The following is a 12,407-nucleotide window of genomic DNA, read 5'->3' on the forward strand; positions in this document are numbered from 1 at the left end:
GGGAAAGCTCATGGCTTGTTCCACAATTCTTAAACACTAGGAAGATCAGAGGTTACTTTCCTACTCACCGATGGATGGGCTTCTATGTATCCATGGGCGCTTTTATCTGCAATGAGGAAAAAAGAATGAACCAGATGCTGTTAGAAAAAAAAACCTGCCGGTTTTGGGGAATACCACAGAACAAATCAACCCAAATAGAGATGGTTTTCTTTTTTACATTCCATACTGTGTCTATTTTTTGCCTATTTTTTGCCCTGTTTGCCAGTAGCAAAGAAAATAGAAATTTGGTCAAGAAAATGCAAATTGTTCTTTAACTGTCAATGCTTCTCTTCCATCCAAGAGCTAAAGCAGCTCCTTTTTCTCCTTTTCTTCCTGTGTTTTGATTTTTTTTCAGCAAATTGGATGCATTCATTGTCATTACCTTGCTGACAACATTTCCACAGAAAAGCTTCCTTGAAACCCCCCTTAGCCACGGCAGCTCTGTGCTGACAAAGCATGAGAACAGCTGCTGGACTCAGGAGCACACATGAACTGTTTTGAAGTATGCACTTCATCACAAAGGGAATTGCTATTTTAACACACAGTAAGTGTCAAATTAGTCAAATCCTTTAATTATAGAATTTGGGAAAAAAAAAAAAAAATGCTTTCTCTCAATCCTGGAGGTAAGTGCACAGTTTTTAGAAAGACTTCTGAGAAGCTTCTGTATTTTGGAAGTTGTCTCAGTTGAACCTTCAAACTGAGGCAATGACAGTCTCCACTGCCACAGACAATACTGTGGAGGAAATGGAACCCCAGCCTGTTATACTTCAAATGCTGTCCACACCCTGCTGGCTACAGATACCCCCTTTTTTAGCTGAAGCTGAAGAGAGGCACTCTACCAAACTAATGGTATCTCAATGGCATTTTTGTTTCAAAATCTTGGTTAGTTATAAAAAGCTGCAACAAAGCAAGGTCACCATTTTAATGATGTTCAGGGGAAAAAAAAAGGAGAAAAGGAATTAATTTCCGGAGTATTCCACTATGTAGAATTGGTTCAGGTTGCTTCCTGACCACAACTTGAATGTTGAACTTTGCTCTGACTCGTTTGGAGCCTGACTTCCCCTGTTGGGAGATGTCAACTTACCTCCTGATGTAAAGCTCATGTATTTCTGGTTGTTAACTGTTTCTTTTGAATCATAAAACTTGAGAACATCAAGAACAGCCTGTGGGTTCTTCTTTTGCTCCAGTTTTGTTATATTGGAGGTTTGTAGTAGCCTGGCCCACTGCTCTGGAATGCCCTGTAGATGTTGAGTGGAAACAGAGTGGGTTTAGAGTATGTAAAATCTGCAGCCTCACAGATCTGTACCTAGATCCCATGCTCGCTGTAAGATTACTTGCAGAAATTTTGGGTTTTTTTGTCACCTTACAATTAAAATTAGATGCAATAATTTATTCTCTATCAAAAATCTAGCTAAAACAAGGACCAAACTTTAAAAAAAAATTTAACGACTGTGAGAGGAAAAAAAAGGGCACAAAACTTCTCTGGAAATCAACTCTCTTCTACCATAGAATTTAAGGCTTAAGCTTGTTTGCCTGGTGATTCAGGGCAGACATAAAAAGACTATCCCCTATTGGTGGACAACAGGGTGTTTTTTAGGAGCCTTACACTGAACTTTTCCTGCTTAGGAATGCAAACACATTTTGCTGAAATGACCACTGCTGTCTGATTCAAAGGTAAACCCCACCCTGACACAATTAATTTTCAGCATACTAGGGAATACTGTGGGGTAACAAATCTGCCTTTCAGCTCTCAAAATCATGACACTGAAGTATACCACAGCTGCAAAGGACGTCTCTAAATTCTCTACTGCAAACGTACAGAAACCAAGGACTCAGAAAACAGGCTGAGAGTGCCAAAGCCTTGGATGAATTCTTGGACATCTTATGGCTGATGTAGAATTTGAAAATTGTTCCAGTCACTAAGAGCCCCAGCTCTACACTGAAATTCTATTGATGAGAACTTGCTTCAGTTATTCAGGTTAATTCCCTCCATTCAACACCATGTCACTTCCCCCCTTTACTGCACAGCTGACATTGACCAGCAATTTGTAGGGCTCCCTGAAGGAAAAGGATGCCACCCCAATCTACTTTCATATAGCTTCTTCTCAGTAGTTTCCATAAAACAATGTGTGACATGGGCCTCCAAAATTTAGGACTGATGAAAAAAAGTGGGAAAAGCCAAGCAACAAATCTACTGCACACACATCAACCTGTTGCTGCAGTGCTATGACATCTCAAAGAAGCATTTGAGGCCTGTGACGCACCTCTGGGAGCTTCCCTGGGCACATCTGTGAGCCATAGAGATCTGGCTGTAATGGACGTAAATAAAGAAAAGAAAGTTAAAAGAGAATGTGGGAAAACTTAGAGGGTGATTGGAGGAGGAAACCAATGGGCCAGAATGGGCAAGTCCCATGTAAAATGGGAGTTATGAGGTGGATACCAAATAGGTCAGGTGGTAGACAGCTACAGGAAGGCAGGTTCAGGAGAACAGAAAAATCACAACTGTTCCAAAGTTTGGAAGCATCATTCCCCCTCCTCTCGCTTTTAAACAGTTTTTCTCTCATCAAAAAAATACATTACTGAGAATTAATGGTAATTGACTAGAAAAATACACGTAATTTCCCTTGTCAATTTAAAATTTAAAAAAAAAAAAAAAAAAAAAAAAAATGAAGGAGAAAGATCTGGGCTTTTGCTGTTTGACTTGTTTTGAAGCCAGATTACCACTTTTGAATGGCTGTATAAAAGTTTTTCCAGGCTCCGGCATTCTCCAGTCCTGAGATTGTCATTGGACCAGTGGAGAGAGCAGATGGCCAAAGTCAGATTGTGAAATCTGAAAGGTTGTGCACTGCCACAACACAAATAATCTCTGTGTGTCAGACTGAAAATCAGGACAATTGTAAAAAAATGCCTGATTAGGAAGGTGCAACTTCTTAGGATGTACAGCCACAACTTTTCCCACTTACTAACGTTATAATCTAGAAGCTTTAAAAGTTTGGTAGGTAACTACATTTTCTTCTAGGCTGGGGATGAAATGATTTCAAACATGCATGACTTATAAAAAATACTCCCCAAAGGCCTGCTGTCTTCATTCAGAAAATGGAACTCCTTTTACAAACAAAGGAATATAAAGCTCTAGCAACATGCAGACTCAACAGTTTCAAATCAATTTTATTATCTGCTTTAAAAGCCCCATTTCTTAGCAAATGTGGCTGCTTCAAGCAGAGTGAAATGGAGATGTAATATTTCTTCATGATGGACAACACAGGCTGGTGCTCAAGCCTGAAAGCCAGAACTCAGGACCCATGCAACTCTGCATTAGGATGCATCTAACAGCAATCAGGGGATGCAGCTAGCTGGGAACAATGGTTTGGGGTCAGAAAGCGGCCTGGTACATTGCATGTAACCAGGAGAGCAGGCATTACTGGCATAACAGCTGCAATAATTCAAACCGAAAAACCCCTGTATGTTTGCACATTGACTGGACACTCCCATGGCACTTCCAAACTTTTGAAAGAGGCAGACAGTGTGATCACTAGACAGTGGAAATATCAGAACATGGTATGGGCTAGTGGCAGTCCTTTTGCAGGACATACTTACCACATGACTACCCAGCTGGTACACAGGTTCTATCCAGGTTGGGACAAACCAAACATGCCTAATGTAGCATGTAATGTAATGCTTGCATCTGGGATTAGCTGGGATCAATATCTTGTTCCTAATGGTGCAAAAATTCCCTTCCTTTGATTGGTAATCGGTTTCACTGAGGAATACAGCATTAGGCCCTGTGCTGGCAAGCTGCACTTGGGCTGTCACCTGTCCCTTTGGTTAGTTTTGAATTCGTTACAGTCTTCTCATACTGTAGCACTGCCCTTCCACACTTCAGGAACAAGTGTAATTGCAAAACAGCAGACATCTCATATCCACTGTTTGGAAAGGGAAAAATATATTTAAAAAGAAACTTTGTGCTACAGCAACAAAGCTAGACCTGTTTAGCCATGTAGAATTGATTTGCTCTGTGTTGGTGGCATATGACAGCAAAAAAACCCAAAAGATCTCTGATGCTAGAGACTGTTTTGAAACACTGGTAGGTAATAACAACATTCAAAATGATCTAAACCTTGACCCCTGAAATACAGATAGTGAGTGCTTGTGCTTAGAGCTGAAGTGTATTAAGCCTGACATCCCTCCTTTCTGTTTCAGCTGGCAGGGACATGAACTAACCAGAACCCTGACCACCAGTCAGATTATGAGAGAGCATGAGTGTAACCCATTGTGTTTGCTTGGAGTCAGAAGGAAAAAAGTTCAAACACAGGACAGAAATAAAAGTAGAAGGCTGAAAGGATGAACAGATATAGAATAAGAACAGATGAACATCCAGTGGGAAGAGAAAGGAAAGTGGGAAGGTGAAGACAGACAAGAAGAAGTGATGCAAACACAAAAAGGAGAGAAACAAAAGCATGAAGTTACATAATATGAAGATAAGGAGAACAGCACTAAAGATTAACCTGAACAATGAAGTGGCTACAGGGAAAGAAAGAGAGGAAAAAAAAATAATCAGGATAGACAGCAGATTTTTATAAGCTTTATGCAAAGTTTTTGATCAAATTGACCACATCTGGACTTTTAAATAGACATTTAGTCAGGCCCTAGGATTTGGCACAGAATAAATTTTGAAGAAAGATTTTATGACATCTATTTAACAATTCCTAATTAACTAGGCCACTTATTTTAAATGTGGCTGTATTTCCTAATTACTAAGGAGAATCCAATTTCACTACTCCTTTGAAGACATGCTGTAATTAAATGTGTCTATTTTCTTCTACTGTTATTCCTATTGTTGCAACTGCTACTGTAGAACACAGGAAGTTTCCAGCTTTCTGAAACATCTTTGTGAAACAAAAGTAGCAATCAAAGTACAAAATTATTAAGAAATCACATTTAGGGCTCTAGTTCTGAAAATTTGCCATCCTTTGCCCAAGCAAATGATTTGTCCCATCCTGTTTGGTGTACGCTGCCAGTCAGCACTAGCACAGTCCACAATGGTAATTACACAGTCTCACCACTCAGCTCATGGGGCACTACTGACAGCAGCAGAGTTGCTAATGCTCCCTCTCACCTCCACAGCTTAACAAAACCATAAACTAACTGCCATCTCAGCTTTAAAGAACAATGGTTTCATCAGCCTACTAGACATCTGAGAAAACATTGCTCTGAAGCCCCCTGCACTCTTCAAAGAGCTTCCATCAGATTCATTTTTCCGAACACTTTGTTGAGATTCAAGAAGCAAAAGCTGACAGCTACTTTATTAATACATAAAGGCTAGAAACACTGATTATCTAGAGTAGAAACATATTTTGAAGGATATTAAATTAAAATGAATGGAGTTCCATAGTGCTGCAGTTTTCTGAGGGTCTCCAAGGGTTACCTGCAGAGCAGCTGGACTTTGCACTTGAGGATGGTTGCCTACTATGCATGTGGTGGGGGGGCGGCTTTTTATGCTTTCCCGAAGACAATGAATAGCCAACCCTTGCAGCTCGGGGGACTGATAAAAGCATACACCTACATTCTTCCTAGTTTTCATTTCCCACAGACACTCCGCTGACAATCCTCGGAAGAGGAAAAAAAAAAAAAGTAGCCTGAATCACAAGTTAAATACTCCAAATCCTAAGCCCAACAAATAAAAGTCTCTTTCTTCAAATCCTGGCTGCTGTGATCTGATGTTTCTGGCAATAGGATGTTATTTTACCATCAAAAAACTAGAAGTTCTGGCAAACACTAAATACAGGAGTTACTTACTGTGAATTCTCCAGTGACGGCATCAAATCCCACATGAATGGTGTGTTCAAAGTCTGAAGGAAGAGAGATCTCAGGACGTTCCTTCTCTTTCTTCTTGTTGGCTAGCGACAAAACGTTAACAAGCACTTATTTTCTGAACAGCTCTTCATTTAAAACTTTTAACAATCAGGCATGCTCAAAAAAGTGTTTTAAAAGTCGAAAGCAAATCAATTAACATCCATCCAACTTGAGATACAGACTGAGGTCAACACAACGCCAGCTTGTCAGCCCTTGTTAGGGAAGGTCTACAAGGTGCTATTTTAATTTTTCTTTCAGCCAATGTGACTGCTGCCAAAGCAAGCTGTTCATAAAGTAGCCTTCTTAGGCTATTTCTAACCATGATTTCTAACTATGATTTCTTCTTCAGTTCTTTTTTTCATTGAGTTTTCATATCTAGAAACCAAATCCTATTTGACTTTGTGGGTTCCTGAAAAAGTAAATCACACAGAACACGCCATGTGTATGTGTGTCTGGTCTCTAACATGGTTTGAATCCATTTTAAAATCAACTAAATAAAAGGAAAGGCTTTTTTAGATAACCATTTTTTCCTACAGGTTCTGAGAAAACCAGCAGCTTGTGTGGTGACTCCTCTTCCAACTAAAAGGCTGAAACAGCAGCACTCTTTCAGAAAAGACAGCATCTGCCCAGGAACAGAATCACATAAATGTCTTTGGAAAAGCTTTGAGGTCTTAATTAACTAAGACATATTATCATAAAATGCAGATTTTATTAGTCTCCAGGATTTTTTTCTTTTTAAATCACACTACCAGTATTTCCAGAGTATGGAGTATAAGCAAGCAGACTTGGAAGTCAGTCAACCTGCATTTGCTTCTCATTTCCCTCCCTCTTTACAACCTTTTGAAATGGGAGTGAGAGGAGCTATACAAGGAACATAAGGAGGTCAGATGCTATGGGAAGGGGCAGGACACTACTGCCTAAATGGTTTATTTCAACTCTAGATGCACAGAAGGGTTCCACAGAGCCATTAGTGGCTTGCCAAAACAAGGTTTTAAACACAAGTGCTCAAACTAACTGAAAACGCTGCACTGCAACAGGGGAGAGACTGCAAAAGATTCCTGGTGCCCAGGCACAGCAGTCCTGACACACACCACAGCCTTGGAGAGAACACACTGTACCATATCCATCCTCACATCCCTCCTGTCTGGTGAGCAAATGAAAGACAATAAAGTTCCTGCAGATTCAGGTAGAAATACCCTGCCATGGTGTTTTCTTCACATTCTATTGACTTGCAACAGTAATGAACTATGGATTTAACATTGTTAAATCAGTGCTGCAAAGCACTGTACTAGATGAGAGCAAGCATATCTATCACCTTCTGTTTTATAAGCAGGAGTCTCAAAAAGGTGTCACAGAGTCTATGAAGCACTCACAGGCCAGCTGATACCCTGACCTACAAATTAACCCTGCAGTGAAAGTACCTCAAGGGATTTGGCCAGTCAAGCTAAACTTCCTCCATTTATTATTTCACCCAATAAAATTAAGCTATAAATCTTACCTGACTTTTCCTTCACAGTCACATTTAAAATAATGAGACTTGTATGTTCCCTAAGATTGCTCTGACTGGTAGTTAACTATATTTTTAATGTCACTGATAATTTCCACGACAGATTGTTTCTGGGTCTCCCTTTTCCTGCATGCATTTTACACAGCATCTCCTCCTTAAGAAATGCTTCCTTGGAAAGGGATAATACCATTCTGCTAGCACTCAGGGGAAGAAGTGATCCAAGTTTTTCCAGGAATTAAGCAAGCTGGGAGAAACTATCATTTTGGCCTTTAAAAAGAATCATTCAAAAATTAATTTTATTCCCGGAAGGGGACATTCCATCTTCAGAGTGAACTGGCCAGGTCTGCATAAGAAATGGGCCCATCCAATTACAGTCTTCACATCAGAAAAGTTATCAGGATTGCCCGTGGCTGAGGGGAGGAATGGGACTGCCACTGTGCCTTCTACTGCCTGTGAGGAGTTCTGAATGACACACAATCTCCAACTGCTCCAAACAACCTCATGAAGCCTCACGAAAGGAGCAGCCAAGCAGCACAGGTAAGTTGGAGCTCCAAGGGAATGACCGCAGTTTCATAGCTCTGAGCTCTCCTTGGAGGGACACTGATGGACATTAATCATAGAATCCCTCTGAAATGCAGCTGGACTTCATGCTGTTGACCAAAACCTCTAAGCCCAGCCTTTCAGTCAGTTTTCAGTCTACCTCACTGTACACTTATCTGTACTGTACTTCACCAGTCTGTCTGTGAGGATACTGTGGGAAGCTCTGCTCAAAATCTTAATAAACAGAAGCAACAACCACTGCTAGCCCTTCAACACCAAGCCTGTCACTTCAAGGTAAAAGGCTGTTCAGCAAGAATTCCCTCCACAAATCCATGCTGACTATTCCTAACCACATTCTTATCCTTAATTTGCATGGAAATGGTTTTCAGGAGGATTTTCTCTACCACCTTCCCAAGGACCAAGACGAGATTGGATGACCTGCACTTCCCCAGACCCTCCTTCTTAAAGACATATTGACATTTACTTTGTTTCCATCATCAGGAACACCCCCCAGTGACCCCAATCTTCCAAAGATAATCAAGAGTGGCCTTGCAGTGACATCAGCCTTGCAAGTGCAGCCCATCAGTTCCCATGGCACTAGAAATAAAGAAGATGCCTTTCCTTAAACCTGTAAATAAGATAACTCAAAACGCAGTCCTTTCCACAAATGCATTTCAAAGAATGCAACTGAAATGCAACTGAAATGCAACTGAAATGCTATTTGCTGCATGTTTAAGACTCCCTTGCTGCATCCACACCTAGCAGGTTATAGACCAAGCCGTTCTGTGTCCGCTTTCAGGGCAAAAGGAACAAGCAAGAGTCCTTGTTCCTGTTCTTTGAATATAAGTGCATTAAAAAACCTCAAGTGTCAGGCATATTACCCTGTCACTTCTGTGATTGTATTCTCACAAGGACACATCCTCATCTCTGTATTTACTGCTAATGCAAAGCAAAATCCAAAGGAAAGGATTCTCAAGCTTAACTCTGAAGTTATTTTTAAAAGGCAAGTTGCACAATGTGACACGTTTTAGTGTCTTTTCATAGACAAGAAAGTAACTGACCGGACACCTCTTCCTCTTTTGAAATGTGTTTCTAGAGTAATTAGAACAGAAGGCTTTAGTACCATGGCCTGCAACTGAAACAGAAAGAAAACAGTGGCAGAAAGGAAACATGAATACCAATGACCACCAGAAAGCTCAGAGAAGGAGCCACCCATCCGCACTGCTGATACTTTACTTTTATCCCCTCCTCCTGGAAAGATGGAGCGCAGCCTGGCTTTCTTGTTCTTCTCCTCAGGGGCCATGGGAAGTGGCTTTGAGCTGTGGTTGAGTGCTGAAGAATCACGATTGTTGCTGTTCATTCTCAACGGTGGAGCTGGAGGTTTCTCTTCAATATCTAGACTATCAGACATCTTCAGCCACCCTTACAGCCTCCTGCAAAGCACAACACAAAACATGCCTGTCAAGGGAGGATGCCAAGGCTGGTGGCCTGGGCAGGAAAGAGGGGAGGAAAACTTTCTAGTGGCATAAGAAAGTCTCTCTGTTAGAAGTTTGCTCTGAATAAGGTTGCTGTTAGTTGTGGTAAATAAATTCAGAGGCTAATTCCTAAAAAGCAAGGTATTACCATTAAAATACAGCTTTTTTTTAAATCGCTGTTACATGTTTTTATTCAGTTTATTGCAGTTTTTATTCACAACTATTTCCATGTAGTTGTTTACAATCAAAATTTTCCTCTAAAACAGTCTTCCAAAGTAAAAGTTAAATGACTTACTGAAATTACCTGGCATTGCAGTCAACCATTTTTTATTATGTAAGAAACAAGGTCCTCATTGAGGGGATATGGGTAGCAAGCAACACTTCATGAAATTAACTTAAGACCCCAAAATAGAGTATAATTTCAGACAGATCAGGATTGATGTGGGCTATACTGTACCTTTTTAAAAGTTATGATTCTACAGGCACCTTGTCTTCCATTCCTTAAAATCAATGTGGCTCCTTTTACAGAAGGCACATGCACATCACTGTGAATGTATTCTGGATCTCTCCTCATGCTGATTCACAGGTGCCACAAGCTATTGCCCTCATTAGCTACTCTCTTAAATTTAAAGGGAAGCAACTTGTTTTTCAGCCATGGAAGCTGTAGGGATTTTTTCAGAAGTATCAATCAAACATGGTGACTGTCAGAGAGAGGTCCTGAAGCTCCAGTGGTAACAGCAGCACTGCTCTTCCTTTGGTCAGGTAAAGATGCCACGGTTTAGAGTTTTTCAGGGTTGCATGGTTGGTCTTGGGTTGCCTTGTTGTTTTGTTCTTTTTATTAGAACGGAGATTTTCAACAGCCACGTTTATTTTTATGTAACTGTAATTTTGCCAGATTTATGGCTGGCACATTAATAGGAAATAATGAAATCCACGCTGCCTTAACTGATATTACCTTACAAGTAAAAGCTAAATGACCAATTGAAATATTTAGAGATGTTCACTTTAGACTGTTTTTCATGGCATGAGCATTTTAGCCCTTTTTACCATTTTAAAATTACCGCACATAAAATGATCAATTTTTAAAATTACTTGACTTACATTTTTCATTACATTTCAATAACATCTCAAAACCTCAGTTTTGAGATTCAAAACACCAATCCAGTGAAAAGAACAACAAATGAAATATACCATCACACCTATGGGTTGCAGCCATCCTCGAATATATAGATCTCCACAGGATCTCATAGGCCCATCCCAAGGTACACAGCTGAAAACTCTAGCAATAGCCAGGTCCCAGTCCTTTCCCTAGTACAGATGGCATGGAGCAGCGATCCTGGAGATCCTGATTCACAAACACATGCTTGAAGCTGCTACTCACCCTAGCTGCTCACCTCCATCATGGGAGCAGTTTGAATGAGCACATTCCCAGATGCCTTCAACTGGTTTGTGTTAAATTAGTGACCTGACCTTTTTTGGCATCTTTTCCCTGCAGCAAATTACGGAGACTTCAAACAATTGCTCTGCAATTGTAGATCAATGTGATGTTCACCATCCAAAGAGGATGTATACTCATAGGCTCACCCTGTGTCAACTGCCAGACTTCCCCTACACCATGGAGTTGTTCACTTCCACCTCTAACTGCAGGTAACACTAAACCACAGGGAGCCATTGACCAGGTGGTGGTCACTAGAGCTTTGCCTTCAGGCCTAAAAGCATGGAAAAGTTTACACACTAGTAACTAGTAATGGAGTAATGCATTGGACGCAGCTGTCAGAGAGAAAAATGTGTTTGTCATTTGGACCACACCATCTCGGAAAGCACAAGTGATCCTTCAGAAAAACTGTGGTCCTCAGCATGTGTCTGGTTCCCAAGAGAAGGCTCTGCCCACACAGTCCCACTATCCATGTAAAGATGTGCTCTGGTGATGGAGGAACACAGCTCACCCTCCTGTAGAAGCATGCACACAGGTAGTAATGTGCTTTGTATCACCCAGAAACAGCTGTAATTGTGCCCAGACCAGAGCTTGTGTCAATCTAGTTTTCACGTACAGACTAGCCTACTTACCTGGAGAACTAAATGCCTTTGTAGATAGAGGTAAAACAATTAATTTTACTAATCTTTGTGATTTCCATCCTGAAATGCAGATTTTCCAGCAAGGAAGGTGAGGGGGGAGCCCACAAGGAAAACTACTGTACGGTAACAGAGAGATCTACACGTACGGTTTATTATCCTGGTGGAGGGAAAGCCACTGATGCCCAGGTTTCTGTGCAGAGTTCCTAGCTTACGAAGGTCAGCAGTGACATCTGGACACAGCTCCCTCTTCCTCCAGCAATTCTCAAAGACCAGGAGCTTATGCAAGTGAGGCTTTTATTTTCTCTTTAAGCCACCTACAAATAGTTTTTCAGTGCCAAATACAGCCTTCACTCCCTATGGAGACCAAAGGAATTCCCAGCTAAAAAATGCAGCCCCTGTTCTGTTTCCTAGTCAACCCTGTGCCCTCTCCCAGCCTTTCGGTCACTCCCACCCTAATTCCCTGTTGGTCCTCTGTTTTAAACCTTCCCTTGTAGTACCCCCGTGTTACCTAATAATTGGTCCCTGGTGATTTTCCCTGCCTTGCCTATCCCTTTAGCCTGGACCCTCTGAGCCTCTGGGCCTTTGTTCCCCGAACGCTGGACAATGCTGAACGGTGGCTGAAATAAACATCTTTGTACAACCCTGCAAAGGCCCTTCCTGCTGATTTCACCCCAAGCAACACCTTAGATGCAACAAATGGCGCTCTGAACAGGGATTCTCTTCCGTGAATGCATCTACATCAACCAGCACGAGACTGTTTTTAATCTTACTGTGGTGAGTTTCAAACTCTGCATCACTCTTTGCTTTTTTTTTTACTTTCGCGTGCTGGGAACAAACTTGGGGTGAAAAATGCCAGTGAGATACATTGCTCACAGCAGGAAATTTACCTTCAATTTAAAAACATTCTTCATCACAGC

The 12,407-nt window shown here is 41.1% G+C and overlaps 1 protein-coding gene across 7 annotated transcripts in view; it reads right to left on the reverse strand.

Annotated features, from left to right (window-relative positions):
• The window catches only part of PAK3 (p21 (RAC1) activated kinase 3), a 132,330-nt gene that overhangs the window by 23,802 nt on the left and 96,121 nt on the right, over positions 1–12,407 (reverse strand). For all 7 annotated transcript variants that reach the window (XM_056491250.1, XM_056491256.1, XM_056491254.1 and 4 more), the window contains 4 exons: positions 9,176–9,372; positions 5,836–5,936; positions 1,124–1,277; positions 69–106 (listed from right to left, as the gene is read on the reverse strand). In XM_056491250.1, coding sequence (XP_056347225.1) covers positions 69–106; positions 1,124–1,277; positions 5,836–5,936; positions 9,176–9,350 — 468 coding nt within the window. In that variant the 5' untranslated portion in view covers positions 9,351–9,372. The remainder of the gene's footprint in view (positions 1–68; positions 107–1,123; positions 1,278–5,835; positions 5,937–9,175; positions 9,373–12,407) is intronic.

This window comes from Oenanthe melanoleuca, chromosome 4A (assembly GCF_029582105.1).
Source record: "Oenanthe melanoleuca isolate GR-GAL-2019-014 chromosome 4A, OMel1.0, whole genome shotgun sequence".
NCBI classification, from domain to species: Eukaryota; Metazoa; Chordata; class Aves; order Passeriformes; family Muscicapidae; genus Oenanthe; species Oenanthe melanoleuca.